This window comes from Cladophialophora yegresii (genome assembly GCF_000585515.1).
Source record: "Cladophialophora yegresii CBS 114405 chromosome Unknown aczIN-supercont1.5, whole genome shotgun sequence".
Classification (NCBI taxonomy): Eukaryota; Fungi; Ascomycota; class Eurotiomycetes; order Chaetothyriales; family Herpotrichiellaceae; genus Cladophialophora; species Cladophialophora yegresii.
In genome coordinates, this window is record NW_006913049.1 from 878,171 (window position 1) to 904,959 (window position 26,789).

At 53.9% G+C, this 26,789-nt stretch overlaps 11 protein-coding genes across 11 annotated transcripts; 3 read left to right on the forward strand and 8 right to left on the reverse strand.

The window, feature by feature from the left end:
• Nucleotides 1-421: 421 nt before the first annotated feature.
• A1O7_07045 (uncharacterized protein) lies at nt 422-1,795 on the forward strand (the record flags this gene model as incomplete). Its single annotated transcript, XM_007761045.1, has 1 exon — nt 422-1,795. One exon carries the CDS (start codon nt 422-424, stop codon nt 1,793-1,795), a length of 1,374 nt encoding a protein of 457 aa, XP_007759235.1.
• A 1,955-nt stretch (nt 1,796-3,750) lies between these two features.
• On the reverse strand, nt 3,751-4,321 carry A1O7_07046 (uncharacterized protein; the record flags this gene model as incomplete). The annotated part of the gene is made up of 2 exons (XM_007761046.1): nt 3,751-4,089; nt 4,148-4,321. 2 exons carry the CDS (start codon nt 4,319-4,321, stop codon nt 3,751-3,753), a joined length of 513 nt encoding a protein of 170 aa, XP_007759236.1.
• Nucleotides 4,322-6,238: 1,917 nt separating this feature from the next.
• On the reverse strand, nt 6,239-7,879 carry A1O7_07047 (uncharacterized protein; the record flags this gene model as incomplete). Its single annotated transcript, XM_007761047.1, has 1 exon — nt 6,239-7,879. One exon carries the CDS (start codon nt 7,877-7,879, stop codon nt 6,239-6,241), a length of 1,641 nt encoding a protein of 546 aa, XP_007759237.1.
• Nucleotides 7,880-9,978: 2,099 nt separating this feature from the next.
• Nucleotides 9,979-12,016, reverse strand: A1O7_07048 (uncharacterized protein; the record flags this gene model as incomplete). Its single annotated transcript, XM_007761048.1, has 3 exons — nt 9,979-11,673; nt 11,729-11,857; nt 11,918-12,016. The coding sequence occupies 3 exons, from the start codon at nt 12,014-12,016 to the stop codon at nt 9,979-9,981; spliced, it is 1,923 nt and encodes a 640-aa protein (XP_007759238.1).
• Nucleotides 12,017-13,116: 1,100 nt separating this feature from the next.
• On the reverse strand, nt 13,117-14,010 carry A1O7_07049 (uncharacterized protein; the record flags this gene model as incomplete). The annotated part of the gene is made up of 1 exon (XM_007761049.1): nt 13,117-14,010. One exon carries the CDS (start codon nt 14,008-14,010, stop codon nt 13,117-13,119), a length of 894 nt encoding a protein of 297 aa, XP_007759239.1.
• A 1,571-nt stretch (nt 14,011-15,581) lies between these two features.
• A1O7_07050 (uncharacterized protein) lies at nt 15,582-17,309 on the reverse strand (the record flags this gene model as incomplete). The annotated part of the gene is made up of 1 exon (XM_007761050.1): nt 15,582-17,309. One exon carries the CDS (start codon nt 17,307-17,309, stop codon nt 15,582-15,584), a length of 1,728 nt encoding a protein of 575 aa, XP_007759240.1.
• Nucleotides 17,310-17,625: 316 nt separating this feature from the next.
• A1O7_07051 (DNA-directed RNA polymerase I, II, and III subunit RPABC2) lies at nt 17,626-18,278 on the forward strand (the record flags this gene model as incomplete). The annotated part of the gene is made up of 4 exons (XM_007761051.1): nt 17,626-17,654; nt 17,732-18,022; nt 18,076-18,195; nt 18,245-18,278. The coding sequence occupies 4 exons, from the start codon at nt 17,626-17,628 to the stop codon at nt 18,276-18,278; spliced, it is 474 nt and encodes a 157-aa protein (XP_007759241.1).
• An 816-nt stretch (nt 18,279-19,094) lies between these two features.
• Nucleotides 19,095-19,988, forward strand: A1O7_07052 (uncharacterized protein; the record flags this gene model as incomplete). The annotated part of the gene is made up of 1 exon (XM_007761052.1): nt 19,095-19,988. The coding sequence occupies one exon, from the start codon at nt 19,095-19,097 to the stop codon at nt 19,986-19,988; it is 894 nt and encodes a 297-aa protein (XP_007759242.1).
• A 742-nt stretch (nt 19,989-20,730) lies between these two features.
• Nucleotides 20,731-21,567, reverse strand: A1O7_07053 (uncharacterized protein; the record flags this gene model as incomplete). The annotated part of the gene is made up of 1 exon (XM_007761053.1): nt 20,731-21,567. One exon carries the CDS (start codon nt 21,565-21,567, stop codon nt 20,731-20,733), a length of 837 nt encoding a protein of 278 aa, XP_007759243.1.
• An 854-nt stretch (nt 21,568-22,421) lies between these two features.
• Nucleotides 22,422-23,559, reverse strand: A1O7_07054 (uncharacterized protein; the record flags this gene model as incomplete). Its single annotated transcript, XM_007761054.1, has 3 exons — nt 22,422-23,278; nt 23,328-23,391; nt 23,491-23,559. The coding sequence occupies 3 exons, from the start codon at nt 23,557-23,559 to the stop codon at nt 22,422-22,424; spliced, it is 990 nt and encodes a 329-aa protein (XP_007759244.1).
• Nucleotides 23,560-25,035: 1,476 nt separating this feature from the next.
• Nucleotides 25,036-26,564, reverse strand: A1O7_07055 (uncharacterized protein; the record flags this gene model as incomplete). The annotated part of the gene is made up of 2 exons (XM_007761055.1): nt 25,036-26,451; nt 26,499-26,564. The coding sequence occupies 2 exons, from the start codon at nt 26,562-26,564 to the stop codon at nt 25,036-25,038; spliced, it is 1,482 nt and encodes a 493-aa protein (XP_007759245.1).
• Nucleotides 26,565-26,789: the final 225 nt, after the last annotated feature.

Below are 26,789 nucleotides of genomic sequence, written 5' to 3' on the forward strand. Positions count from 1 at the left end.
TTCATACGGTCCACAGCATGGGACGCGTGTCGAGTTAGGCATCCCGCTGAGTCGAGATCATCAAGGAGGTGGCCTGGCTTGTTACTATTGGTGGAGCCGCTTCATACGCAGAAGCGAGATCTGAAAAGTCAGCTCCTTACCAACATATGCGGCAAATGCAGGTCGTTGTTCATTGCCTTTGTGGTTGGGCTGTGCGCGTCTGGCCATGCGGGCGTCGTCACCTTACAACGAGGGTTTGTCACCAAATCAACACTTTGAACCACGGGTCTGATAGACTAGTATGTCTATTCAGCTCGTGCCACACCCGCATATCACCTCACCTGAGACGTCGATATACATACTACTGCTCTCTGACTGATGCGCAACAGCATTTGTTCCAGGTATGTTTTTTCCCTATGTGCAACTCTGAAAGGGAGGCAAGATGCGACAACCAGGAATATTTGGTCAACTCAATTGGGATACTTACACAGTAGTTGTACTCGGGTTCCGCATATCGTCCGGTCAAATACCAGACAGTATCACCAGGGAGCTCGATCAAGCAGCTGTCAAGCTGCTTTCTGCGTATCCTTTCCTCACAGGTCAAGTCATCAACGAAGGACGGTCAAGCACGACATCAGGCACTTACAGGATAGTGCCGTATCCTCCCCATTCGGATGGCAAATCGCCCGTCCGACAAAAGGACTGCACCCAGTCGTGTCCGTCCTATGATGAAATCATCCGAGCTGGCGCCCCTTTTTCGATGCTTGACGGCGAAGTTCTGTGTCCCGTGAGAGGCATGGGCTATGTTTACGACCCGGCAGTCGTGACGCCCGTGTTCATCATCCAGGCCAACTTCATCCGTGGAGGACTACTGCTCTGTTTCGCCAGCATGCACAACGCGCTTGACATGAACGGCCAAGATCTGCTCATCCGACAGTTCGCCACGCTGCTGCGAGGCGAAGCATTGGACCAGGGGCTAGTAGCAGCTGGGAACCAGGACGCCGATAGCATTGTGCCATTGCTGAAGGAAGGAGAAGTCGCCCTTGCGCATGATGAAATGCGGAAGCCCTCCAGCTTAAGGCCCATGAACGGCGTGCCTCCCGCTTCGCAGGGATCCAAAGCGCGGTGGATCTACTGGCGGTTTTCGCAGGACAAGCTCATCGAGCTCAAAACCCTCGCCTCGCAAGATAAGACTGCACGGGTCTCCACCAACGATGCAATCACCGCCTTCTATACCCAGCGTCTCACGGCCGTTCGCATTGCTGCCGGCCGCCTCTCCCGCACGGAGTCCATCCATTGTCTTCGCGCCGCGGACGGCCGCGCAAGGCTCGACCCTCCTGTTCCGAAAGGCTACCTGGGCCACCTGGTCGGACTCGCGTACACGGAATGGCCTACCGCCAGCACGGTGCCAGAATCCTCATTATCAAAAGTAGCCAACGACATCCGCGCCTCTCTGAACAGAATCGACGATCACAACATCCGGAGTCTAGCCACGCTGATCCACACGACAGAAGACAAGACGACAATCTTCTACGGCGCGAAGAAGAAGCTGGGGAAGGACATCTTCATCTCCTCGTGGGCTCAGATGGACCTCTCGGGGACCTGTGACTTTGGTCCGTTGCTGAGTGGAGGTGACAAGGATGGACGACCGGATTTCGTAAGGAGACCGAGGATGGATATTCTGCCAGATTTGACATATATCATGCCCAAGGACAGGGAAGGGAATATGGACCTCGGGATGTGTCTGTTTGAAGAGGATATTGCGGCCTTGCAAGAGGATGGGCCGTGGACGAAGTTCACGAGGATGATCGGATGAGCCACCGAGGCAGAAAGAGAAACCAACTGCTGTTTTAGAGACCATCCGATTTCGAGGAACAACGACATACTTCGGAGTAGCATGGATGGCATGAACCGGTTCGTAGGCTCATCGGCCAAGTTGTGCTAGGGCCGATTCTCTGACCATGTCCTAAACCAGAACGTGTCTTACCGGTGATGCCAGTCAGCCAAAGTCTTGCACCGTGCTCCGACGAACGTAGCGCACCACATTTCTGTGTACAAGTACTGCAAGGCACCTAAACAGTGGTGTATAGCCAGTCCAACCGTTCCTTCACCCTGTTCTCACCATAGTGCCATTGCGCAATCATCTCTCCCTGCCTGGTGCTCACCGTCGGCCGGGTAGGTGGGTGTACCTGCTCACCACGCATGCGCAGATCCATGGCCAATCTTCGAGAACCCATCCTCAAATTTTCTTCTTCTGGGACAACCTCGTGCGGATGCACGCCAGTAGCGCGGACGAGTGCGTGTGTGAGAGCGCCACGATCGCGTTCCATCGACATCCACACCCACTTCCTACGCATCCCGGCTGATCCGGTCCACTCCATCGTCCGTACTCGTACTCCGTATACCATACCATTCCGCGACCATCAAGTTGCCTATCCGGGAGATGCCCTGCCAACTTGACGACCCGACATTCTGGATAGCGCTGACTTGGACGAACGCTAGGATAGACACTTACTGTACGCGGCTAGCTGGCAGGGCGTGAGCGTGAGAGCCGTACAATCGCGGGGGGGTGGACACCTGGCGCCGTACCGCGTACACAATGCACAATATGTGAGAATGCGTCGAACGAAGAGGGAGGGACCAGGCACAGGTCGATTCCGTATGATTGCAGCACTCTGTACACGCAGGACACACAACGTCACAGATAGTATAGTAAGAAGAAGAGGCAGCGCAACGCAGCTCAACGGTACGCCATCAACGCTAGGCTTGTAGCGAACGGTCAATGGGAACGGGGCTTAGTCAGTACAGTACCCTTAATTAGGTGACCCTTCTTCACTTATAAACTACTGTGCCACACAATCCTCAAAAGCAAGTTAACACCGAAAAAGTATCAATTCACCCACCAGAGGTAACTATGTAGTTCCATCGGCGTCGAGCGGACAGGCACACCGTACCTCGCACCTCTACATTCTGAAAAGGAAAAAGATTCAGTGATCCCCCTTTATCACAGTGTCAGATCAGCGAGCCCACGAGAATAGAAAGTCCAATCGATGATGTGCTCCGTTGTCTAACGCCACGCCACCGGGCTGGGCAGATTCCCATGGTCGAACGCACCACTTCATGAATGACCATGCCTCGAGAGATGGTTGATTTGGTGACTCAGTTCATGTCTAACGATGATATAGAGGTCCGTTAATGCGGCAGTCACGGTATATAGGGTAATTATTTGCATTCACTTTGAAGCGTCGACGTATCGCGCCTGGCACCCGCTTGAGGACGCTGGAGCTGAACTTTCCAAGTCTGATCATCGAGTACGGAGGACTCGAGTCTCATCTGGTCGGGTGAAATACAGGCACCCGGTGCATGCACTTGCCATTCGATCGAAGTCTCGGCATATATATATTTATCCACGCTTCAATCCTTGCGCTGCCATCCGGGAGTCGGGGGGCGTCTAACTACAACCTCTGGGCGAGCAGAGAACAGGGCTCGGGCGGGCAAGCATGGCTAATACAGTATGTACAAACTGTGTACAGTCATACGTTGGGAATTTCATCGTTATTGTCCCTGGGATGAGAACATCATAGTACATACGCCCAGGGTGTCCAATGCTTTCGCGTGGCACTTTTCATACGTACCACGGCCCTTCCTGCCAGGCGATACTGGCGAGCTGGTCTACACCCGCTCTCCCGCTGTGAGAGAGTATCCGTACAACCCATCATACCCCTCTATACTTCCTTCCCTTCGATCGGCATACACACGGTGCCACCACGTCTACCCAGCGAACGTATCCGAAACGCCCACGCTATCCTGGCCCGCGGCCTCCTCATCCAGCGCGATATTCTTGTTCAGCTTGGTCATCTCCTCGTCGATCTTGTCCTGGTCGGCATCCCCCTGCGCGGCCTCGATCTGCAGGGCCAACACCTCCAGCTGCAATTTGAGGACTTTGTTCTTGATCTTGCCGTTCTGCAGAGCTGTGGTGTCTCCCGACGCGGCGTCAAGTTCGTCATTGAAGCCTCCCGTGCCGGTCTCGGCGTCTTCGGCCGTCTCGCGTGCGTCCTTGATGATTTGGAGATCATCCTCCGAGACCGAGGCCAGGTCGGACGTGTCGATCTGCGGCGGCATGTCAGTAACGTGTATAACCAGCGTGCGTCGTGAAGGGCAATCCTACGGGGAAGGCGGCATTGACTTCGGCGAGCGCATTTCCTGCCACTCCGTCCGAGATCTGGAACTGGCTGTACGGTCTGGCGGTGAGGACGCTGGCCTGCTTCTTCTTGAGCGCCACGGGACCGGCCGCGGAGAGAGCGACGATGGCGAAGAGAACGGTGGTGGTGGAGAAACGCATTTTGGAGCGGTTGTTGAACCGAACGAGATGCAAGTGAATGAAGATCAAGTGAATGAATGTTTCGTAATTCTAAAGACAAGCGCAAAGAACGGAAATCTACAGACCAGCTGTAGTGAGGGAGTGTAGCGAAGTTGAATTGAAAGAAGGAGGTGCTGTGTGTAGCAAAGACAAATGCCAGGACAGCAGGTCCAGATGTTTTATACAACCTTTCACTCACCACTTCCCAGCCATCGCTGTGCCGAAGGTAGCTTCCCAGTCTGCATACGGAGTACTTCCAAACAAGCCATCCCATGCAAAGCGTGTGGTATAGAACCGCCAAGGCAGGTCGTTGTCGCACGCCATGTCCACGTGCGATCGTGCAGTCATGGTGGCACTCGCTTGTGTGTCGTTGAGACAGGGCGGGTGTCAGGTCTTGGCCGGGACGAGGCTGCGGGAGACAATAATCTCGAACGGTACTCGTACCAGCAGTCCTGAAGCCGACAGGAATCTCCGCGCCCGGCTATTCCTGCATCCAGAATGGACATGCGAGGCTGCAGTAGGTGCGGTGCTGACCATCATTGCGCAGAAAATTCGCGCACGCACGCACGCACGCACGCACGCACGCACGCACGCACGCACGCATCGGTGTTTCCGAGTCTGCAAGCCTGAAGCCCAAACCCTCCCCCCTTCCCCCACCAAGCTTCCATAAGCTCCACCTACCGTCAACAAGAAACACAAGCACTCCGTACCAATGCTAGTACGGAGCCGCAAGCTAGATCTAAAGCCCAACTCGGCGAGGATGTCAAACTCGCCGATCTCATTTTACATTTGTTTGACGCTCAAGATTCGCGTAATCACTGTGTAGCCGTTGGAACGACAGCGCCATTGCTTCAGCTTGAGCTTCAGCTTGAGCACCCAGCTTCGGCGGCAGAATGTATGGGGTACAGTAGCTCGTCGGATCGTGTCTAAGCAACCTTGGCAACCAACTCTTTGACCCCCTTAGGTGGCCCCAGCTCCCCTTAGTGCCTCGGTCACGGTGGAAGTACTCGCTATGTACGGAGCACATACTGTTAGAAGGGTAAGTTCTCGGGACCTCACTTTATGGCGAGCTCAAGACTCATCCTCCAAGGGCCGCCTCTTTCGTTCCTTCACGTATAGATGTGCAAGACACGACAGCGAGGACATACTCCATATGTACGGGGTTCGTGACTGGGTGATTAAGTTCTTCTATTTCCTCTTCCTGTCTCTCTGTCTCTCCATATCTCTCGCCGTCGCATCACGCTCGCCTCTCTTTTCCGGTCATTTCTTAGGTCGCGGATTGCATTCACACCGGTGCATACACAGGACGTACCTATAGATATGCAATCAACATTAGCAGTCCCTTCCCAGCAAAGACACCTTACACAGCATAGTATCTGGCGGGCGGGCGGGCGATGCGGTGCGGTCCTGGTATCACTTGAGTCGATCATGGTCGTTCAAGCATTGTACTCCGTACAGGCACGCGATGATCTACTCTCCATCCTCCACCCAACTAAGCACCGTGTTTAGCGTTGCGTGTATGTTGTACACCGCGGTATGGCGTGGCTCAACAGCAGCATGACCCTGCAAGAACATTGATCACGCGAGGCAAGGCTTGGATACAATACCTCGATGGCGTGCTCTCCTCGAGCATGCATAACGGGGGTGTAACGCACGCACGCCATTTTAGCCAAGACGTTCACAATTTGTGAGTACATTAGTTATGGCGCCATTCTATCCTTTGTAGCTGTGCTGGATTATATATAAATGTAGGTATGTGATGTGTTGTATATGTGCAAGATGAACACGGCTCGGGGTTGTATTGCCCGTAGCGCTCTCACCATCCGCGACGCCATGCGCATCAACATTAACACCCAGATCCTGCGGCCAGATATACAGAAGAGCAAGCTGGATCTATGATCACCTCCCATCTTTCGCCCAAAAGCTGGGTATCACACCAAACACGCTCACAAAAGCCAGCCACCACCACGCCCAGCCTACGACGCCTTTCTCTAGACCCTGTCCATACCAGTGGCCCGCGACGATGGGTCCAACTGTCCTGAACGCGGATGAAGTGGCGGCCCCCATGCCGTGAATCGTACCCAGCATGGCGGGACTGGGACTCGAGTTGTTGATGAGCAACACCGAGCCTGGAATGGCGAACGTCCTGGCCGCGACTTGGAGTACCACCACCACGACGATGCCGATCCAGAGGATGAATGGATGCGAGATCAGGAGGGAGAGGTAAGGCGCCAGGGCGTATGCGATGGGGAACACGAACAGAGACCACCGCGTTGAGCGGAGGAGGCCGAAGCGTGCGTTAATACTAGGGTAGAGTGTCAATTGCAGGATGATTCCGACGAATCCCAGAATCGACATGGCGAGGCCGATGGTCGGCAGGCTGAATTGCAAGCCACCCGTGAACACAAATGGTAGGCGGACCGTGGATTTTTGCTCGTCCGTGGCTCGAGCGGAGGAGAGGAAGATGGTCCACAGTGAAGCGAAGCCGCCCATCTGAAAATCCATGACCGCAACGGTCGCCAACACAAGAAGAACGTTCGACGTGATGGCATGGTAAAAGGGAGGTGCGGACTTGGGAGCTTCAGACGGTCGCGGGGGAACCTTTGACGACGTTTCGGCGGAATTTGAATTGTCCACTTCCTTGGGTGGCAGGGGAGTCATCGGTAGACTCGAAGGGAGATTCTCATCGTCCAATGTGTCGGGTCCGGCCGGCGCGTCTGCTTGCCTCAGCTGGCTGTAGCCGAAACGTCGGAAGATCATGTGGCGGACGCGGTACGTGAGGTTTTCGGCGAACTCAATGCCTCGATCGCGGTCGTATCTCTTCGCCGCCAACGTCTCCCGCAGGCCCATCCACACGAGCAAGGCGTCTGCAAACAGAACCAACGCGCAGAACAGATTCGGTGGGGCATAAGGGAACGTTGTCAGCCATGAGACGCCATGCGCTCCGCCAAAGGTTGAATTCTCCCCGAACAGGGCGGGATAATTCTGCACTGGATCGGAGAGCAGACCGCCGAACAAAGGACCAAAGATATTGGCAACGTTCCATGCCAAGGGTAGCAACAGGAATGTCCTGGAATGGTATTTCTTTTCCGTGCTCTCCGCCAGAGCCGTTCTTGCTCCTCCGACGGTCGCATTGACGGCACCGCCCAGACATCTCCAGATGGCCGCAGCTGTGAAACTCCTCGAGAATGCCACGCCCACGCAACTCATGCCCTGTCCGACCAAGCACATAAGCAGAACACCCTTTCTTCCAAACCTAGGCGAGTCTGCCACTCGACCCCACAGGATGCCTGTGAAGACTTGGGCGAGTGTAAAGACACCCTGTAGCACGCCGGCCTCGAACGATATTTGGCTGTCCGGGGCTGAGGGTGAAAAAGACTTCAGTTGGTAGTACATGTATGCTTGCAACGCGGCTTGCTGGAAGAAATCGACTACCCGCACCGAACATATTATGAACAGTTGGAACTTGTTGGGAATCGATGCCCATGATGGCGGTGGAGGTGGCCTGCCTGGCCTGGTCTCAACGTCGTGTCGAGCCATTGTATATTAAGTGTGGTGTTTTATGTGCCAATGTCACCGCGCTGATTCCTCGTATGTGCTTGTGTATGTGCTCATGGTAGACTCGGTCGACGGGACGGCTCTCGCAGAATGTGGGGTCGCCGCGTGTGGTGAGGCTGTTTGTCGACGAAAGCTCTGCAAGCTTCGGTATGGGGATAGCGAGAGTCTTCGAGAGGATCCGGGCGTATACAAGCGACAGTCAAGTGCTCGTACAGAGAGACGACAAGGCGAGCGTAGGATGAGGAGGTCTCTCGCAACCAGAGCTGTACCTAGTCAGCTGCGTTGAACAGTGAACACCAAGAAAGAGGAGGAGATCCGATAAGACTGCTGGGAAATGGGGCGTCATCCGCGGCTCTCCAACAACGGCATCGAGGAACAAACGAAGGACTCCGTAAAAGTCAACCACAAGCGGGCATGGACTTGCAGAGCCAAGTTGCATCGGCGAGGCCCACCAAAATCAAGGTCTTTGGCTTTTTCACCTGGATCCCCCGGCTGTCGGGAAAGTGTGGAGGCTAATGACTGCTGAAGGAGGCGTTGCCAGCATGGCCACCATTCTCTTCCAGGCGAAGTGGCCGCAGCTCGACAAGGCGCTTGCATGGGGCGCCCTGCCAAAAGGTATTTTAGTCTTCCGATCATCGCTCGAGCTTGGGAGTCGAGAATCAAGCGAGATCACCATAATTAGATGGCGAGTTGCAAGCAGGAAAAGGGTTGCCAGAGGCCTGATATAACGTGTCTCATTTATTCTGCGTGCTCGTGCAAGGGCGTACCGCGTATATCGCAATCTTCTTGAGCCGGAAGGACATTCTTTACATCTGGGGAAACGAATCTCTCATTCGATGGCCTGCACTTTCTCAGAGATTGAAGGCAGGATCAGATCCTGGTGGAGTTTGGGATCGTGGCAGCCACTCGCGCAGAGGCTACACCATCCAGCTCTGCCCAAGGACGGAGTATATCCCCCTTTATTTTCGCCTCCTGCTGTGGGAATTTCTTCCGTGATACAGGAGAGACCCCGTTTGATGAGAGGCTGGAGACAAGCATTTTCTACCTCGTATAGCCAGCCTCGTCCCAGGGCTCCCATCTGCCGGGATTCGCGATGCGACCCGATGGCTACCAGGTTCATCGCTGCAAAAAGCCTACGTACGCGTCGAGTGTGTATCCTCATCATTGACGGTGGTCCTGCCTGTGTACACACAATGTTCCTGCCAAATGCCGCTTCCCGATACTGTGCTACGCTGCAGCAAAGGGCTGTAAGGGCCACAAAACACTGATCGTCCTGACGGGCCCTCGCGGGCCTCAAATCCTTCCAGAGACTCACTGACGACTGATATTCTTGGACCTTGCGACAGGCGGCATCTCGGTTGTGGCACTTTAATTTTGATAACCTGCTGCTCTTACGAGGATCACGCCAATCCTTGAATCGGCGACGCGTGGGCGGCCATGTGGCCTTGTTCCTTGCTCAGTCGAATGCCCATTCGAGCGAGCCCTATCGAGCAGTCAGATCTCATTCCGAGCGACCACATACCCCAGTACGGACGCACTCGTACCGTGCCCTCGTACGAGGTACGCAGGTAGGCAGTCTCGCAGGAAAGTGGCACAAGTGGCAGGCTCCGGTTAATCGGCATGGCCTCTCGTTTGCCCTTAGCACGGTGACGTCGTCGAGCTGGCCTTTTATCCGATTAAGCATGATTCAAGCGGAGGGACCTTGGAATCATACGCGCGGAGTCCTTGTAATGACATGGGATTTGTTCTCGCGTCGGTTTCGTGGCTTGGAAGTCCGGGGGCCTTGGCTCTGCACGGAGTGCCGAATGCACTAATCATCCTTTGGGTCTTCACCTACGCAGTATTGTAGCCTCATGTGCCTCGTGTGCCTAAGCATATACCGTAGTACCGGCATTCCGTTTGTAGCGGAGGTTGAAGACACTGACCGGAGTGGTCGTCACATCATTCATTGACTGCCGAAATGCTGGAGAGATTAAGCGATGGTATATAGCTGTTCAAACACATCAAACATATCGTCACAACACCCAATGCTCATGCTCATGCTCACGCTAATATAGCAGTGCCAATCCGGGTTGCTGACGTTACGAAGGGTCCCTGATCATAGGAGCCCTATCACCATCCTGCTCTTCCAAGGCCAAAGCCTTGTATCCTGCACCGATGCCGAGGTCGCTTCCTCGTGTGCTCCGTCTGCTGATAGCCCTGTAAAAGTTGTAGGCCAACGCATGCACGGGCCGGGACACGACATTCCTGGTGGCCAGCACGATGATCAGGATGATCAGGACGACCAAGCCGCCGAACGTGCCACCGTAGATTTCGGCGTTCTTGATCTGCTCGGCGCGCTGCCTTTCAGCCTCGAGTTTATCCTGCTCGTCCGGCACGTCGGGCACATCCAGCCCCAACCTGGCATTCTCAGCTTCCTCCTTCTCCTTCTGTCTCTGTTGCGGACTGGGCATGAACCGGCAGGCGATGTCGTCGCAATACTCCTTCAACTGGGCATTGGGAATGAAAGTCTTTTCCACGGCCGAAGTGCCCAGGACGTGGCCATCCTTATCCAATGCCTCCGCGTAGTTGTAGGTGTGTGTCGTAGGGTGTCTGTAGAAGGACTCGAACCCCCTCTTAGGAACTTGCCCGAGTTCCTCCCACGGACCCTGCTTCGAATCTCCACCATAGAACCGCCAGGATTTCACCTCGGTCGCGCCGTTCCAGGAGACGTACATCATCATTTCTCCTCCCTCTTTCGAGAAAGTCCAGATGGCGGGTTTGGTGAGTGGCATGCCGACCCAGTTGTCGAACTTGTGGACCCGGTAGTTCATCGTGTTCGTCCACGCCAGGGCTCCGTAGAAGATGATCTCGTGCGTCCCCGGGGCGTACTCGGTCCAGAAGGCATCGTTGCCCCAGCCCATGAGGATACCTCCATTCGGCAGGATCTGCATGCTCCCCTGAGATTTCGAGATATGTGCGTGTCCATCGACGAACGGGGGATCAAGATTCAAAATCGCGGTCGCGACTTTCGTCGTGTGGTCAACGACAATGATCTGGCCGGTGGAATGAGGCTGTGTCTGGTTGAAGCCATTAGTGCCGTTGTCGAACAGGGACAGGACTGTATGTGTTTCGTTGTCGGAGATGAACCTGGCATCGTGCTGGGAGGAGAAATGAAACCCGTCAAGGACATAGTCCGACTTGGCGCCATTGAGCCGCCAGATGACATGCCCGTCGACGCCAGAGAGCTTGTACAGGGCAGAAGTGTGTCGTGCCGAGATGAGGTAATCGCCGAACTGATTCTTGTCGATCGAGTTGATGTGGAAGTAGTCCCACGGACTTTCTGGGTGTTCACCACTCCCACTGATCTCAGTGGTACCCGGCGGAACCCAGCTCTCGTGCGCGTCGACATGATCGAGACTATGCCATTCGAAAAGGACATCCCCTGTGTCGACGTCGACTTCCTGGAACGCTCCTTGCTGAATGTACCCTAGGCCGTCACACAGATCCCACGGACACAGGTCGTACACGCTGCGGAGATACTGTGTCAGCAGTGCTTGTCTCCCGTCGTTGATGAGTCTAAACTCATGCATGTCGGACGAAGCCTGGTAGCTACCAGGCTCGACGGATTTGACGATGCGGTAGTGTTTGTCCATTATGAGGCCGTGACCATGGCCCCAGCCGAGCATCTGCACGCCTTGGTAGAAGCAGAGGTGGACCTCGCCTTTGTACATGCATGTCTGGGGAGCATGGGAAACGCCGGGTCCAGCGCTACCAAAGCCCGAGTAAACCAAGTTCTGCATTGAGGTCAGCTACAAAGGACATACTTGTTGGAGCGTAGTAAGCTTTTACCGCGTCATTGTCGTAGATGTGAATGGCTTCGTTTGTGGACTGATAGGGCGCAACGAAATAGTAGCCTGGTGCAAGCTTTTCTCGCTGGTGTCGGAACACGCTCAAAATGGGAGCGGATAAGTCAGGTCTCTGTATTCAAGCCCATGTCAACGAAAGTGCATCAGATCAAATAGGAAGGTAAGTGCCTACCGATCGAAAGATGGAGATGGGTTGCGTGTTGTTATCGGCGGCTATCCTCCAAGCAAAGAGACAGACCAGCCAGCTGGACAAGGAGAGTGAGAGCCTCATCGCATCCCCCTTTGCCGTTCCCGCTTCAGTCAAGAACCAGGAAGGTAGCGAGATGGTCCTGAAAAATCAAGACGTCGACCGTACAGCGCCTTGCCAGAGTACCATTACCGAACCACTGAACCCTAGCAGACTCAAGGCCGATCAGGAAGGGTCTCGTCGGGATTTCCGCCAAGACGCGTAAGGAGGCACGCGATGCTCTTCCGGCGGCTGAAATCTACCTGAAGCGGCTCGGGGGCTGATTCCTGGGTTCTCGCTGGGAATCACTCGTACTTCACTGTGGCGAGCGTGTATATTCAGTCTCAGCGCTGCAGAATCTGATTATCCATGGATGTCAGCGCCTGCCCGGCCTGAAAAGTGACACGAGAGATGCAAGAGATATGAAGGGATGCTCGCCCCCGGCCTTGTGGATATCGCGTACGGCTCTTATGCGCTTCCCACCTTTGCCGCCCCAGCCTTCCGCCACTTCGGGCGAAATGCTTGAAATGACTCCGAGAGCAGCGATGCCGACCGACATCCGTGCCAAGAGACTAACCGAGTATTGGCGGCATAGTGCTGTGGAAGCACACAGTAGTAGCTCTGGACCGCCATGATACTTACCAATGACAGGAAGTCAGTGCAGATCAAAGTTTTAGCACACAGTATTCAGAGATAGTCCGAGTACCGTTAACGTACCAAGATACTGCTGGCCGCGTGGATGCGATAGCAACGGCCACCGCGCTAGCACATCTTATCGCTTCGCAGATGCACTTCGGGTGAGACACATGCCTTGGTTACGTGGCTGGAAAGGCGTTTGCAAATCGTGTCAATTGCAAGTACGAACTATGGACAATCGCCGCACACATGTTCAGGCAAAGTGACTGCCAGATAATACATGCTGTTGGCAGCACCCAATACTTTCTATTATGTAGCAGGTATACAACACTCCAGCTTGCCAGACAATTTTTTACCCAACCACTCCCCAAACCATTATCAACAGTAAAGTCGCAGGACTCCGATGACATTAACATCCAAACCGGCAGTTGGACAAAATCCCAGACACCAGGCTGTGTGTAGAAGTGAACAGCCAAACGGATACACAAGGGGACCTCGCCCTCCTGTGGTCACGATGCTCCAGTCCAAACAGGAGTGCTCTGCGCAAACTTTGGTAGATAGTGTGTGTAGGCAAATGTCGCCGATAGCGCCGTCGCAACAACTGGCACTCCCACGATGAGAGCCCGGAAGATAACGTTCATCATCTGCTTGCGATTTTGTGTCCTGCATCGTTGCACAAAGTTCTCCGCGTCATTGGACCTTGGGAATGGCTTGTCCGGTACGGGTTCACCGAGATACTCGCACAGAGGTCGCCAGCCAGAACTCACGCGGTACTCAAGCAGCTTTCCTGGTGGAACAAGCTCTCGAATCTCCTTGTAGTAGTCGTGAAACCTCTCCTTCCCTCGGTTCTCGAAATCGTCGTAGAAGAAGTATTTCCAGAATTTGCGCAGCATAGGGTGGTACAGGCCGGCAGCCCAGTCGAAGTTTGCGACTGCTTTCAACTCGGGATCGTTCGCACGCCAGTTCACCGTCTTCATGACCGAGTTATGCCATGAATCGACGTCCCTTGTGGTGATGATGACTTTGGCCTCGGGATACGCCTCAATCAACTCTTTAGCAAACGCAACGGCCGGCCAGTCGCAGACCGCCTGACAATGCCCAAACAGAGCATCCCACTCTTCGCGTCCGAATTTGCCTTTGCCTTCAAATTTTGCAGCAAAGGCGTCCATCCAGCAGAGGCAGTCAGGCGGGTTCTCAACACTAGCGGACATCATGTGGTACGTGTCTGTATAACCCAGCTCTTTGAGCGCTGCTCTTAACGAGGCCGTACCTGTTCTTCCCAGGCCGAGCGCAAGCACTCTCATAGGCACTATTCTCTTGCATTGCCGTCGGTCGATATCGGTTTGGTAAGGAGTGAAGATATCAGTCGCCGGCTTAGGAGTATATGGGATGCCGGACGCCATGGTAGATGCCGTAAAAATAACGAGCTTCCGTAGCGACAGGACAAGTGACAGCTGGTGGCGACAACGAGTTATGTCCTCGAGACGAGAGACAGGCTGGCGGTTCAGGCGGAGCTCAAGATGAGATTTGAGCGTTTGCCAAGAGATAAGGAGAGCTAGAAGGCAGTGTACTCCGTAGTAACGCCGTGTAAAGAAGGAGGGTTGAGCAAAGATGTGATTGCACTGAAAGAAATCTCGGAAGGCTTTGATGCAAGCTGTTGCATATGCGGAGGGGCGAAGGCCACGGCGGCCGGTGAGGATACGAGAAGTCAAACACAGGAGCGCGCTGCAACGACGCTCCCAACTCCTGGGGCTATCAGATTTTCAGAATGGCAGGTAATTTCTGGACATACCAATTGAGCCTCCAAAAGCCATGCACGTTTTCGGCAGTAAAGCAGCGATCGTGTGTTTTAAGGAGTATTCCATGCAACCCAGCGACAATCTTTTGCCAGAAGATTGGGGCGATCCAACATGCAAGTGCCAGGATTGTCGCCCGCTGCAGTGCAGCTCCATGTGGTGGGCCACTGGACGAAGCCCAATCAAGCGGCAAGCAGGAACCGGGGCCAAGAGCGCCGCAACGCCACCTCCTCGCCAAAGATATTGCGGCGGACACTGTTTCTGGAGCCGGTGATCCAGTCAGAAATCCGCAGGGGCCAGGAGCTAAGGCTGCCAAGTCTTCAGAGACCAGAAGACGCGTGGACCTGTAACGGCCCGTTAATGACAGCCGTCACCATCTGCAGAATCGTCATTCAACGCGCGATATCACCAGTATGTATTGTGGTAGAACGTACCTAGGTAGGAACGGGGTAGCCACGAGCGCAGTATGGTGATGCAGACGAAGAGAGCGTGGAGCATGTGCTTCTGTATCGTGACGGCTGGCGTGCAGCTGCAGCTCTCGAAACCTTGCTTTCCATGGCAGGTGCAGTGCGCTTGTGCCTGTCTAATGACGACGCTACCCGTCCGGAAGGCACAATCAGTGCCCGATAACGGAACATGGCCGGATATGGTCGCTTCGGTGCTTTTCGGCACTAACTACGGAGTACAAGTATTATTGTCGCCAGACTGCGAGGTTCCGCAGTCCGGTGTAACGAGAGCCGAATGACTTCCGAGTCCTCAATGTTGAAAGAGCGCAGGCGTCTTGACACTGAGCTACTGGCTTTGGCGTCAATCTGACTCGAATCTGGGGACATATGGGCGAACAGCAAGTGAAGTATCGTCGTAGGTGCGAATCGCAGGGTGAAAATCAAGTTTCGGCAAGTATCCAACGTGTGATGGGATGAGATTGGGAGCACAATGCAGAAGGTGGTCGGCAGGTAAGGGAACAGTGATCGATCAAGAAAGGGTGTTTTGATATGATTTCTTGTCTTTTATCTCCGGTTGACAACGTGCTTTGATCTCACCCAAGTCTCACTTTTCCGGTCACGTTCAGCTGTGACTTTTCCTAGACTAAGCCAGCTCCCCAACGCCGACGCTTGCTATGCGTATCACGCTATCACGTATGTACATTCGTGTCAATGTGCCTCAAGGACGGGGCTTCAGAGCGCAGGATACACAGATCCAGGATGCCGATTCGCCAACTCGAGCTCGCGCTCTTCCTGCTCGAACTGCCCGAAGAAATCAACATCCTCGTACTCATCCACCGCGGTGACGCCGAAGTTGCTGGAAGGACTGGTGCAGATGGCGTCTTCTGTGGTGACATCGTCGTGGACAGTCGTGCGCTCAAGGTCACGCGACAGTAAGGTCGGGTATTCGCCAGAAGGATAGTGGTAAGCATTGCCCTGAGAATAGATCTCGTCGCCGCAGATGGTCATCGACGCGGAGAGGATGGTACTATTACTCTTGTCCAGCGCCTTGCCTTTGTCTGCTCGTAGGCGGGTAGCCTTTTCAAGCTCGTGCAGTGTTGATGAGTCAGCGTCCATATGTGAAATGAGTTCGTCTCCAAACCCGAAGGGGAACGGGCCTTCTTGCACGGTAGGAGTGGTGGGCACATTGGAACCAGTGAGACCTGCAATGGCAGAGCCGCGAGGAATTCCCTTGTCAGAGCGAGGCTTGCGCTGCTTCTTCTTGAGCTGGCCGCCCTCTTCAGAAGTAGGAGCATCGGCTTTGCGCTTGTTCTCGCGGAGAAAGCGCTTCGACGCAAGCTCCAAATGCGCGGTCCGGATGTGCTCCTCCAGACTGGCCTTGCTGGTGAAACTGCGCCCACAGCCATACACGGCAACATCTCCACGACCTGTGATATCGGATGGCACGGGGACAGGAGTCTTGCCGCAGACAAAGTCGCGCTTGTTCTCGTGAACTGTCTTAACGTGGACATTCAGGTTGCCTCTCTTGGTGAACTTCTTGCCACAACCTTCGGCGTTGCATGTAAAAACTGAGCCATGTTCAAGCTTCTTCTCTGGCAGGATGCCGTGTTGAAGTTCTAAGTGACGGGTCAATTCCTTGCTGGTGACGAACGAGGTTGGACAATATTGGCACTCTGGCGGATGATATTTGGCGTTGTGACTTTGGAACAGTGCGTAAGTTGCGAAGTGCGCCTCGCGTGGCTCCCGGTCATCTTGACCTTCCGAGTTTGCAAGAATCGCCGCATTCAACGATTTGCACTCTTCACAGGAGAAGCGGGTGATGTCATGCTTCGCGCGGACATGGGTGCGCAGGTTCTCCGCCGTGTCGTAGGCTTTGTTGCAAGCTGCACCAGTGAGAGGATCCAATGTCTTGCAAGGAAAGGGTTTGATGCCCTGATGAGCCGTCGAGACATGGCGGTCCAGAGTTTCTTGTTTACGGAAGGTCTGGTCACAGCCGGCATAACCGCGGCATCTGAACTGTTCCTTTACCTCATGGGTCACGATGTGGCGGCGTAGTCTTGTCCCTGTTGTAAAGCTTGCCTCACATCCTTCCCATGTGCATTTGTAGTCACGAATATGACTATGCTGATTCTTGATATGGTGCTTCAGGTGGCTGTTGCGGAGGAAGGACTTGGTGCATGGCGCATGCGGGCACTTAAAGTTGCGCTCATTGTTGTGAGAACGAATGTGATCTTCTAACCTCGCTTTGCGATCAAACACCTTGTCGCAGTTCTCAAAGGTGCACGGGTGGATTCTCTGGCGACTGCGTGGAAGCTTGTCGGAGGCGTTGAGAGGGGGAGAAGAGGGAGCGGTAGAGGCGGGCGTGTCGGAGGCAGATTTCTTCAGTTCACCGTCGTCGATGTCAGAGTCGAGCATGTCATAGTCCTTGTCCAACTCGTCATCAGAGTCCATGACCCTCATCTTGACGACGGTTGCGCACCCGCGCCGAGCTTGTCTACCGTCAAACCGTCAAAAACAAACCTGTCGTGACAGTAATACGTGGGGTGCAATTGGTGGTAGCAAATGAGAAAGTGTGGGGTCGCGCAAGTGGATTTTTCTCGTGCGTTTGACGAGGCTGGGTTCCGAAAGTGGGTCACGTGTCGCAAGGCTGAGGCTGCCCCAGGAATTTTGGTCACTCGCGAGGAAACTAACATGCGCATCCCACCTTGTCGTCCTCAAATCGAGAGAGTCACCCTCTTCCATAGTCGTGTGGTTCTGTTCTCACTGAATTGTCACAATGTCTGACTACGGTGGTGACGAAGGCGGGTAGGTGCTACACTCTTGTCTACAGCCTTTTTCTATCAATTGTCCTTCGCTTGCTACTGACAAATTCCTCCGTTCAGCTACGGCAATGACGAACCGGATGATACTTTCTACGAGCCCGAAGAAGACCTCGACGAAGAACTCCCTCCAGATGCAGACGTTGATCAGGATGCCCTAGAGGAGAGAGCGAGAGACCAGGCAGAAGAGAGTGGGGAGAAAACCGTTGTGACATCTGGAGACCCAAATCAGACCGGTCAGAAGCCTTCAAGCGATGCCGATAAGAAAATTCCCGATGAAAAGAGAACGACGACCCCCTACATGACAAAATACGAGCGCGCCAGAGTACTCGGGACTAGGGCACTGCAGCTCAGGTAACGAGCAGGAAATCCTGTATTAGTGACAGCAGAAGACTGACTGCCACCAGCATGAATGCTCCCCCTATGGTCGACGTGTCGAACGAGACTGATCCTCTAGCTATGGCGATCCTGGAACTGAACCAAAAGAAGATGCCCTTGATTGTCCGCCGCTACTTGCCTGACGGATGGTGAGTTATCCTTTGCACGTTGCTGGGAGTGTCGCTGACTCTGGGCAAGGTATGAAGACTGGACGTGTGAGGAATTACTATGATCTTCCCATGCCACCTCTTCCTAGATCAAGCCCGACTGCGAGGCAACGTACTCTACGACTGAATGGACAATACCATGATCTACCGATTGATGGCGGCAAAGCGCGAGAAAATGTTCGAATCGGAATAATCTGCAGAAGTCTTGTGACGCTCATTCCGGGCGCGGCGTCGATCCAACGCGTGTCAGTCCACGTTGTTTCCTATGGCGTGCTTCTGCAGCAAGAGCCTCCTCAGGCACGATGTCATGTAATGGCAACACCGCGTATGTCTCGAGGCCTCCAAATCCTTTCCGGCCCAGATTTTATGTCAACAAATGACTAAATCGAGGCAACTAATCCCACTGTTCTTTGGCTTGGAATTCGCCTTGGATGTTACGCTCCTGCAGGAACAAGGCAACCGGCAGCCTCATCCATTTCCCGCTTGTGACAATGCATGCAGGAATAGATGGTCAGACTTACTATTTGGATGGAGTTCCAATGGCAGACTCCACGGAGTCAGGAGGCGGGAATGCCCCGTGTCATGGTTGGTGGCTTACGTGCATCTGGCTTGAGCGGATGACAAAACACGGCTGAAGGCTGCAACGCGGGATCCGCAATTACTTTGGCATCTCGCCGAGCGCTCGCCTAAATGGTGTATGAAGCATAGCGCATACAGCATACTGCAGACCAGGTTCTCTACCGATCCACAGCTCTTTGTATTCTAACCTGGGAAATATCACGAAAGCCTCATCCTGGAAAACTTCACACCAGCTACTCATCTTGCTCTTTCCCCTTTCAACTCTCAGTCAAACAACTCCTTATCCATCCTTACCTGCAATCATGTCTTCCTCTACAGTAACCCCTGGGAAACACACAGCAATCTTGAACGGCCTGAAAATCCACTACACCATCCTCGCCGACTCCCCAGACCTCCCACCCATCCTCGTGCACCCACCGCCCTGGGGCATCGGCGCCGAACTATACATCAACACCTTCGCACGCCTCGCCTCGAAATACACCGTGATCATCCCCTCTCCCCGCGGGAACGACGACTCCGACCGCCCAGCCTGGGCCGAAGAGATGTCGTCCCGCCATATCGTCTCGGACCTCGAAGCCCTGCGCGCCCATCTCGGCCTGGACAAGTTCCCCGCCCTGATGGGCCACTCCGCCGGCGGCACCATCGTGTTAGGGTATGCGATCGCCTACCCCACGCGCGTCGAGCGCCTCGTCCTGCTAAACTCCGACCTCCTCGGCTTCCCGCGGACGGACGTATCCTTCTTCCACGAAGTCCTAGGCCACTTCGCTGCCAATCCGCCGACCACAGATGAGGCCTTCCGCGCCTTCATGCTCCAAATCATGCCCTTGTACTTCGCACACCCGGAGCGTGGAGGCGGCCTCGAGAGACTCGCGAGCCTCTGGACGGGGAATCCCTCCCTGTGGGCTTACGGGGCGTATTATGCGGCGGATTCGGCATCCCAGCCAGGCGAAGGCGCTCCTGGGGATGGGAATGCCAGGTGGAAGCAGGTTGATGAGTTGGGCAATGTGGCCGCCGCGACGCTGGTGCTCACAGGGCGAGGGGACAGAGTGGCGGGGCCGGAGGTGAGTGCGCGAATTGCGGCAGGGGTGTCCCGGTCCAGGTTGGTCGTTGTAGAGGAGTGTGGGCATATGAGTTGGGTGGAGAGGCCGGGGGAGGTTTGGGCTGTCGTGGATGAGTTTTTGGCGCAGGGGGTGTAGCTAGGTAGGTATTGTGGTAGCCTTATCTCGCTGGTGGTAGACTGTTCGGGTTGTGCGAAATAGGTTGAGGAGCAGCGGACAAGGGGACGATGTCATAATCATGATGAAGGAAATGACAAGGGTGCAGGTAGGGCGCAAACGCTTGTCATTCAAACGTGTCAAATTATGGCTGAGGGGAAGGAGAGTGTGTTCAGAGTACCGATACAATGAGCGCGCGTATCTGAGAGAGAAACGCGTATATCATGGAGAAAGCGAGGAAAGAAGAAACAAAGGCTGGTATTCTAACGCCCTGATACTTGTCATATTCCTTTCACCAAATGAAAGTCCCCTTTCCACTCTTCCATTCCATGAACAATTAGACTATGCTGTCCCAGCCCCATGCGTCGCTTCTGGCCGCTTGTCCAATGACTCCAAAAGCAGGCCTCGACAAAGCCTTGTCCCAGAAGTGTAACCTGTCCTGAGAAACACTGCGCCAAAACCTCTCAAACTGTAGCTTTGGAAAAGGCCGATGCTGCAACGTTCTGCCCGTATGCCTCTGCTCATACACGATCGATTCGGTCATGAAAGATCCGACTTGTCCATAGGGCCGACCTTCCGTTGAGAGGCTGCCTCTAGTCGACAATCTCCATTCACCTGTCGCTGGAAGATAAAGATTGTGTTGATGTGGACAGCTTCGTGGATTTCGCAGGTGGCGAGTTGCAGTCGTGCTGCTGGTACGAATGCTTCCCTCGTCTTGTCTAGCTCATTCAAATCGCACTCGTGGCTTCCGCTGGACCATCCAAGCTTGCAGATCGTCATCCCAGAACGAATTCTCCGGTTCCGGTATGTGGTATGGCCGAGGCTCTCTTGTTTCCATGTCGAATAATTTATATTGTTCTTCGTACACATAGTCATGTTCGTCGTCGTCACAGTAGGTACTTTCTTCCATGACTTGAACAGGCCTAACACGCTCAAGACGGGCTTGCTGGACAGGGATCTTCTCGAACACGCGTGCTGGGCGTCGCTCGGGCCTGACTCGCTCGTACGAGTGGCCGGGTGATGGTGAATGTGCGTTGAGAGGACGACGGACTCGAATCCCAGGCCGGGGTGCTGGTGGCTGTGCTCCGTCCGAGTCTTCACTTCCTTTGCGTTTCGTGGCTCCCGTAGCAACATCGATGAACACTTGACCTCCGCATGGCTCGACTCGTCGTCCACGGTGTTCGGGTTCATCATCACGTTCGACCAAGAGGACTTCCTTCACGATTCTTTCTCTCGGCTTTGTCTTGATCCAACCACCACGGTGGAGATCATGACCATCCTTCTTGTTCCGCACTTTGACAAGTCGCCCATGTCGCGTTTCAACATAAGTCCACCCTCGCTCATAGTGTTTGGGGGTGTCACACTTCTCAATACGAATGAAGGACGGCATTGGGATTTTGGTGAAGATGCGAGCGGGAAGCTTGAAGACGGGAAAGATGTCGCTGGCTGAGATCTTGAACACCTTGGCCGTTTGTCTTTGTGGTTGCGGTTTTTGGTCTTTTGCGCGTTTGCTGGGATTGGTGGAACAGTTCTTGCAATGGCAATCGCGCTGGGGCGGCATATTGGTGCGAGACCATATGCTTTAAAGGCTGGAAACTCTTGCGATGGCATGGAATACGAAAAGAAACATCTAAAACATCAGTACATACCGTGCAGGCTTTATTCAGTAGCAAGCATGAGATATCAAGAAATCTAAGACGAGGCCAACATCACCAGCCATAACCGCCAAATGACTGCATTGGCTGCCTTCTACAGGCTGCATAGTCATTCGCGAGAAGGGGCACAAGTCCCGAGAAGGGCATTGTGATGTAGCTTGGAACATTGCAGACGCTCTTTGTAGAGGTCCCAAGACACAAAGACTGGATGGGTGATTGTCTCAGCCGACTGGATTGTGGTCAGGTGGACTATATCACAGACAAACCGCGTAAGGCTGAACTGATCAAAAACAGCGTTCTGATGAGTGCAAACCCAATGCAGCCTTGCAGTTGCCAGAAGATTCGTTTGAAACACAACAAACAGAAAATGCTGAGACGTTCAGAGACGACGGCACAGTGACAATGGTTGTTTGAAGGTCGTGGAAGGTGCAAATCCAGCAGCCGTGTGGATCAGGATGATGCCAAGATGTTCTAACTATATGTAGTAAGATGCCGGTATGATGTCATTCGTTGTAGACAAATTGGTACCAGCACATCACGCGGTATTGCGTTTTGTTTGGATGTCAGCTGCAGGAACAAGCCTCGCACCCTTCAGACGTCGTATCGATGGATCCTGAACAGGCTTCAAGGCCGACAAGAGATTAGAGGAAATCGCGTGATCGGAAACACGCCCCATCGGTTCCTGTTTGATCGACCCGCGTACTGACGACGCCTAGTGATCGGCTTCCATCCCACTTATCACAGCTTGGACTTCTGGTGGTTATGAGCCGCTGGCTGCCTTCTGACCGGATTGGGGTTCACCAACCTGAGCCTCTTCCGCCTGCTTCCCAACATGCGCCAATATCCACTCTCCAGCAGCCTTTGCAAACTGTTCACCCACTCCATCAGGCTCGGCATGGAGTTTGTGGTATGCATCGGGATATAATTTTAACGTTTTATCCTTGTTGGGCGCGTCCACGACATTGAACAGCTGCTGAGCAGCAACGTGAGACAGAACCCTGTCTCCGGTGCCGAATGAGATCCAAACTGGGCAAGAGAGCTTTGTAGTAAAGCCATGTAGCGGCCGACCGTGGGATAGGTGTGAGAGATCTGCTGATCTTTGCAGGAGTCCCTTGAGTCCTTCCAACGTGCCGGTATCGTGGCAAAGCGGATCGTCAATCCAATCTCGACGCACTTTCTCCGAACGAGACATGTATGTCGCGTCTAGCTTCTGTTTGAGCTGCATGCGTGGCAGTAGCATGGAAGCCAGTTTCCCCGCTTGAACCTTTGCGAAGGACGGCTGACCAGAGGAATGCATCTCAATGTAGGGCGACTCAAGCAGGAGGCCTGAGATAGGAGGTCGATTTGAGAAATCCAAAGAGGTCGACAGCATATATGTGAGTGCTTCTCCGCCACCCATACTGTGGCCCATCAGAAACAGTGGCTTGCCCTGTGCTTCCGGTAGCGACGCCACGTGGAGAACGAAGTCATGGACGTCTGAGATCACAAGCGACGTTGGTCCGGTGTGTCCATGGTCCGCAGGTTTCTTGCAGGAGCGTCCCCATCCTCTTTGATCGAAGCCGTACACAGCGATGTTGAATGGCGAGGAACTCAAGGTGGGAAACAAGTCGTAATATGCTGAAACAGGTCAGTCCAGGAGTAAGCTGCGTGCGATGATTGCCCGAACCATTGATATGGTCAGAAAACCCATGTAAGAATATCAGAACAGCTTGAGTAGCATCAGATTCGGGCTAGAATGCGGCTCAGTGACTGTGTGCGACTCGAAGAATTCCACGACCAGACGGCGATCATGGTCAGGGGTGGGAAACATGTTTCCGGGTATTCCGTACCTTCCAAGTCTTCGTGTACAATTTGGTGCCATCCCTTGTGGCAAATTCACCTTCTGTTGTAGCAGCCATGGTCTTTCACGAAGGAGATTGGGAAGGAGTTGCGACACGACGAGGCTTCTTCGTGATCACGTTCCCAAGGACACAGCACATCATCGGAAGATGGAAGACATGCGCGAATGCATAGTGATGCACAAATCACGCCGGCTAGGGCCACTTCAGCGGACCTACAGTAGCATGTGCTCCAGATTGATTCGATGGCCGAGGCCCGTGGGCCCGTGGCTGGACGTCATTTAAAGTCAATTTGAATGACAAGGGATGGCACGCGAGACTCCTGACACCGTCAGAACGTGCGTTCTTGTTCGATCAATCATCAGCCACCAGCCGGCATGAGTGCCCACGGTCGAGCAGCAGATCCCTACAAAGCATCATCCATTGTAGACACAATTAGATGCCATGCCAGTTCAGTATTTGAAGCTTGGGGCGATTCCTCCTTCGGCACAGTGTGGAAAGTCTTTCGGGGAGCTACACACGTTGAGATGACCACGACCGATTGACCTTCGCGACGCTTTGGCTACCGACTTTGACCATGTAGCCTCAGTTTCACCCAGCTTGTTATCACCGATATACCGGACCATGTCGAGGCAATTGCCTTTATTGACCTGTGGCGGGTTCGAATGGATAAAAAGACACGACAACGAGGAATGGTACCTACCGAAATCTGTGGACTGAGTGAGCAATGGCACAGAGTGCTCACTATGGCAGGTCGAGGTACAATTCCAGTGTGCATGCTCTGACAGGCTATAAAGCCATCTGTCTGCAGAGCAAGTATATCTTCTCTGCTAAAATGGTCAAGTACCTTGTTACAGACAGACTCTCTCTCTCCGCTAAGCTCTCCTATCCCCTTCTTCACTGTCACCACGCACGCTAAGAGCCGCAAAAATATACAGAACGACCATGCGCACAAGGTGCAAAAACTCAGTTCTTTGAGAAAATCGCCGCCATCTTCCGATGAGGTGTTTTTTTGATACTCATTCCAGGCTCAGATGATGTGATGCTCCCACTTATAGCTTCAGTCGAAGGCCCCTGCCAGAGAGGAGTTGATGAAGACTGTGGACAAGGCTTACTGCTAACAATCACCACAGCGATATGCGATGCTCCCATTTATTGCTTGATCAGATGAGCTCTTTCGAGCAGGTTGACAAGACGATGGACGAGACTTACTACAAACATGACTGCTTGGTATTGCCATTTGAATGTGATATCAATTTCGGCCGACGAAAAATATATGCCATGATTTTCGGAATGTGATTGTGATTGGGTGCAGGTCAGGTGCTCGCAGTGAAGTTGAGATAGGAGATAGTGAAGGAGGCTGCGGGACGAGGACGGAGAGCATCGCTGCCAAATGGTCGAACTAACGATACGCAGCCTGTGACCAAACCCGTCACGAGAGAAGCATGAAATTGAGGCAGAGTATGACATCTCTCCAGTCCACATGCTCTAATGATGCCACTATGCTTCTCCATCCTTTGCCTCATACAGCCAGATCTACTTCTCATGTTCGACCCGCCAGAAGAACACCTTCTTATCAAATCCACCACTAACCAAGATCTCCCTGCTATTATCGTTCTTACTCCCATCGGCTGTTCCAGCAGCTTCAACACCAGCCCACAGCGTTCGAACCTTACTCCCAACTTCGTGGCCCCTGAGCAAGGCCACAACCTTTCCACTCTGCGTGTCCACCCCTCTGATCACGCCATCGTCTGCATTTACGAATACGCCCTTTCCGCCTGGTCGCCAGACAACTTGCGGGTTAGAATACGGCGTCTGGGGTGCCATCGTGGTGACGTGCAACTTGATCGCTGCATCCTCCCGGTCCTGGATGGCCAGGGCTGCGCGTGCCTGGGCTGCCTGCGTATGGGACTGTAACTCCGTGGCGGAGGAGTTGCTGGGCGTGTAGGAGCCCGTAGGAAAGAGAAGACGGACGATCAGGAGTTTCATATGTGGTAGGTGAGATGTCGCCACGGCCAGAAGCGTCGGATCCGGTGGACACGAAGCCAGGCAGGATGGCGTGAAGGCAACCCAGGCGTTCGAGTGCGGCGCGAGGTTCTGTCTACCCGTCTCCTGGACAGAATAGGTGGCTTCGCCGCTCCGCGAGGAAGACGATTCGGACGAAGTCGGCGTGATGCAGTAGTAATACAGGAAGGTGGAGTCTCGTCTAGAGACGACGAGATACAAGTCGTGAGTGTCCGGATGTTGCACGAGGACCATGGATTCCGGAACCGTAGGCGTGGAGATGGTGTGAATCGGATCGCGGAGGAGTCCTGGGATGATCGGTTCATTGAGCGAAGAAGTAGAGGTCGCGTGTTCACTCGGCCGGAAGTTCTCGGCCAACTCATACTCAGGGGCGTAGATGTGCACCTTCTGATCCCAACCCGCTGTCGCCACAATCCATTTGCCCTGCTGCGTGCGGCCAACGACCACCTGGACCGCGTACTTGAGATGGTCTCGGACCTTGTCGATCAATTCGCCGCCTCGGCCATGTAGCATCAGCTGGCCGGACATGGAAGTTGAAAAGACATAGCCTCCCTCCAACGAACGGAGCGATAGAATTGGACTGCCATGGGGATTGCCAAACCCTTGCCGCCACTCAAATGGTGGCTTGGGCGACAATTGACTCCAGGTTCGATCCGCGGCGGTGACAAAAATGGACGCTTCGCCGTTCAGGCTGTGACCGCTCACGCATAGAATGTTGGATGTCACTGGGAAGTTTTCTGGCTCGAATGCCGCTGAGGGTGCCGGTACCGGCCATCCAACCTCGGCGTCGTTGCCTTTCTTTTCATACGTGAGACTGGCGTCGTATTGTTTCTTCTCCTCGAGAATCTTTTCGATCGTCCAGTCGCCTGGGTTCAGTGTCACCACATCTTCGGTGAGTCCTGCTTCGGTGAGGAATGCTTTGAGAGTCTACAGCGTCATGAGAAGGGTCCGCGCTCAGTATCCCAAAAACATACCTCGTTGTAGTGATTCGCTTTCAAGAAGCGGGCTACAATGAGCGCTGGCGAGTCCGTTGCGGGCATGTCTGGTCGTCAAGGAAAGGACTACACAACAAGTATGACGAGATAGAAGTCACTCCATAAGTTCAGGAACCACGTATATTGAACATATCACGTGACTGGGGCTTGCTCGATTGAGAGGTGCATATCGTTCAGGGTATCCTTCGGTCAAGCCTTATTGCATTAGTGGTTTGAAGCCGAGAACAATAACCTTTTGCGTCTCGCTGTATCAAGACCACGGTCAAAAAC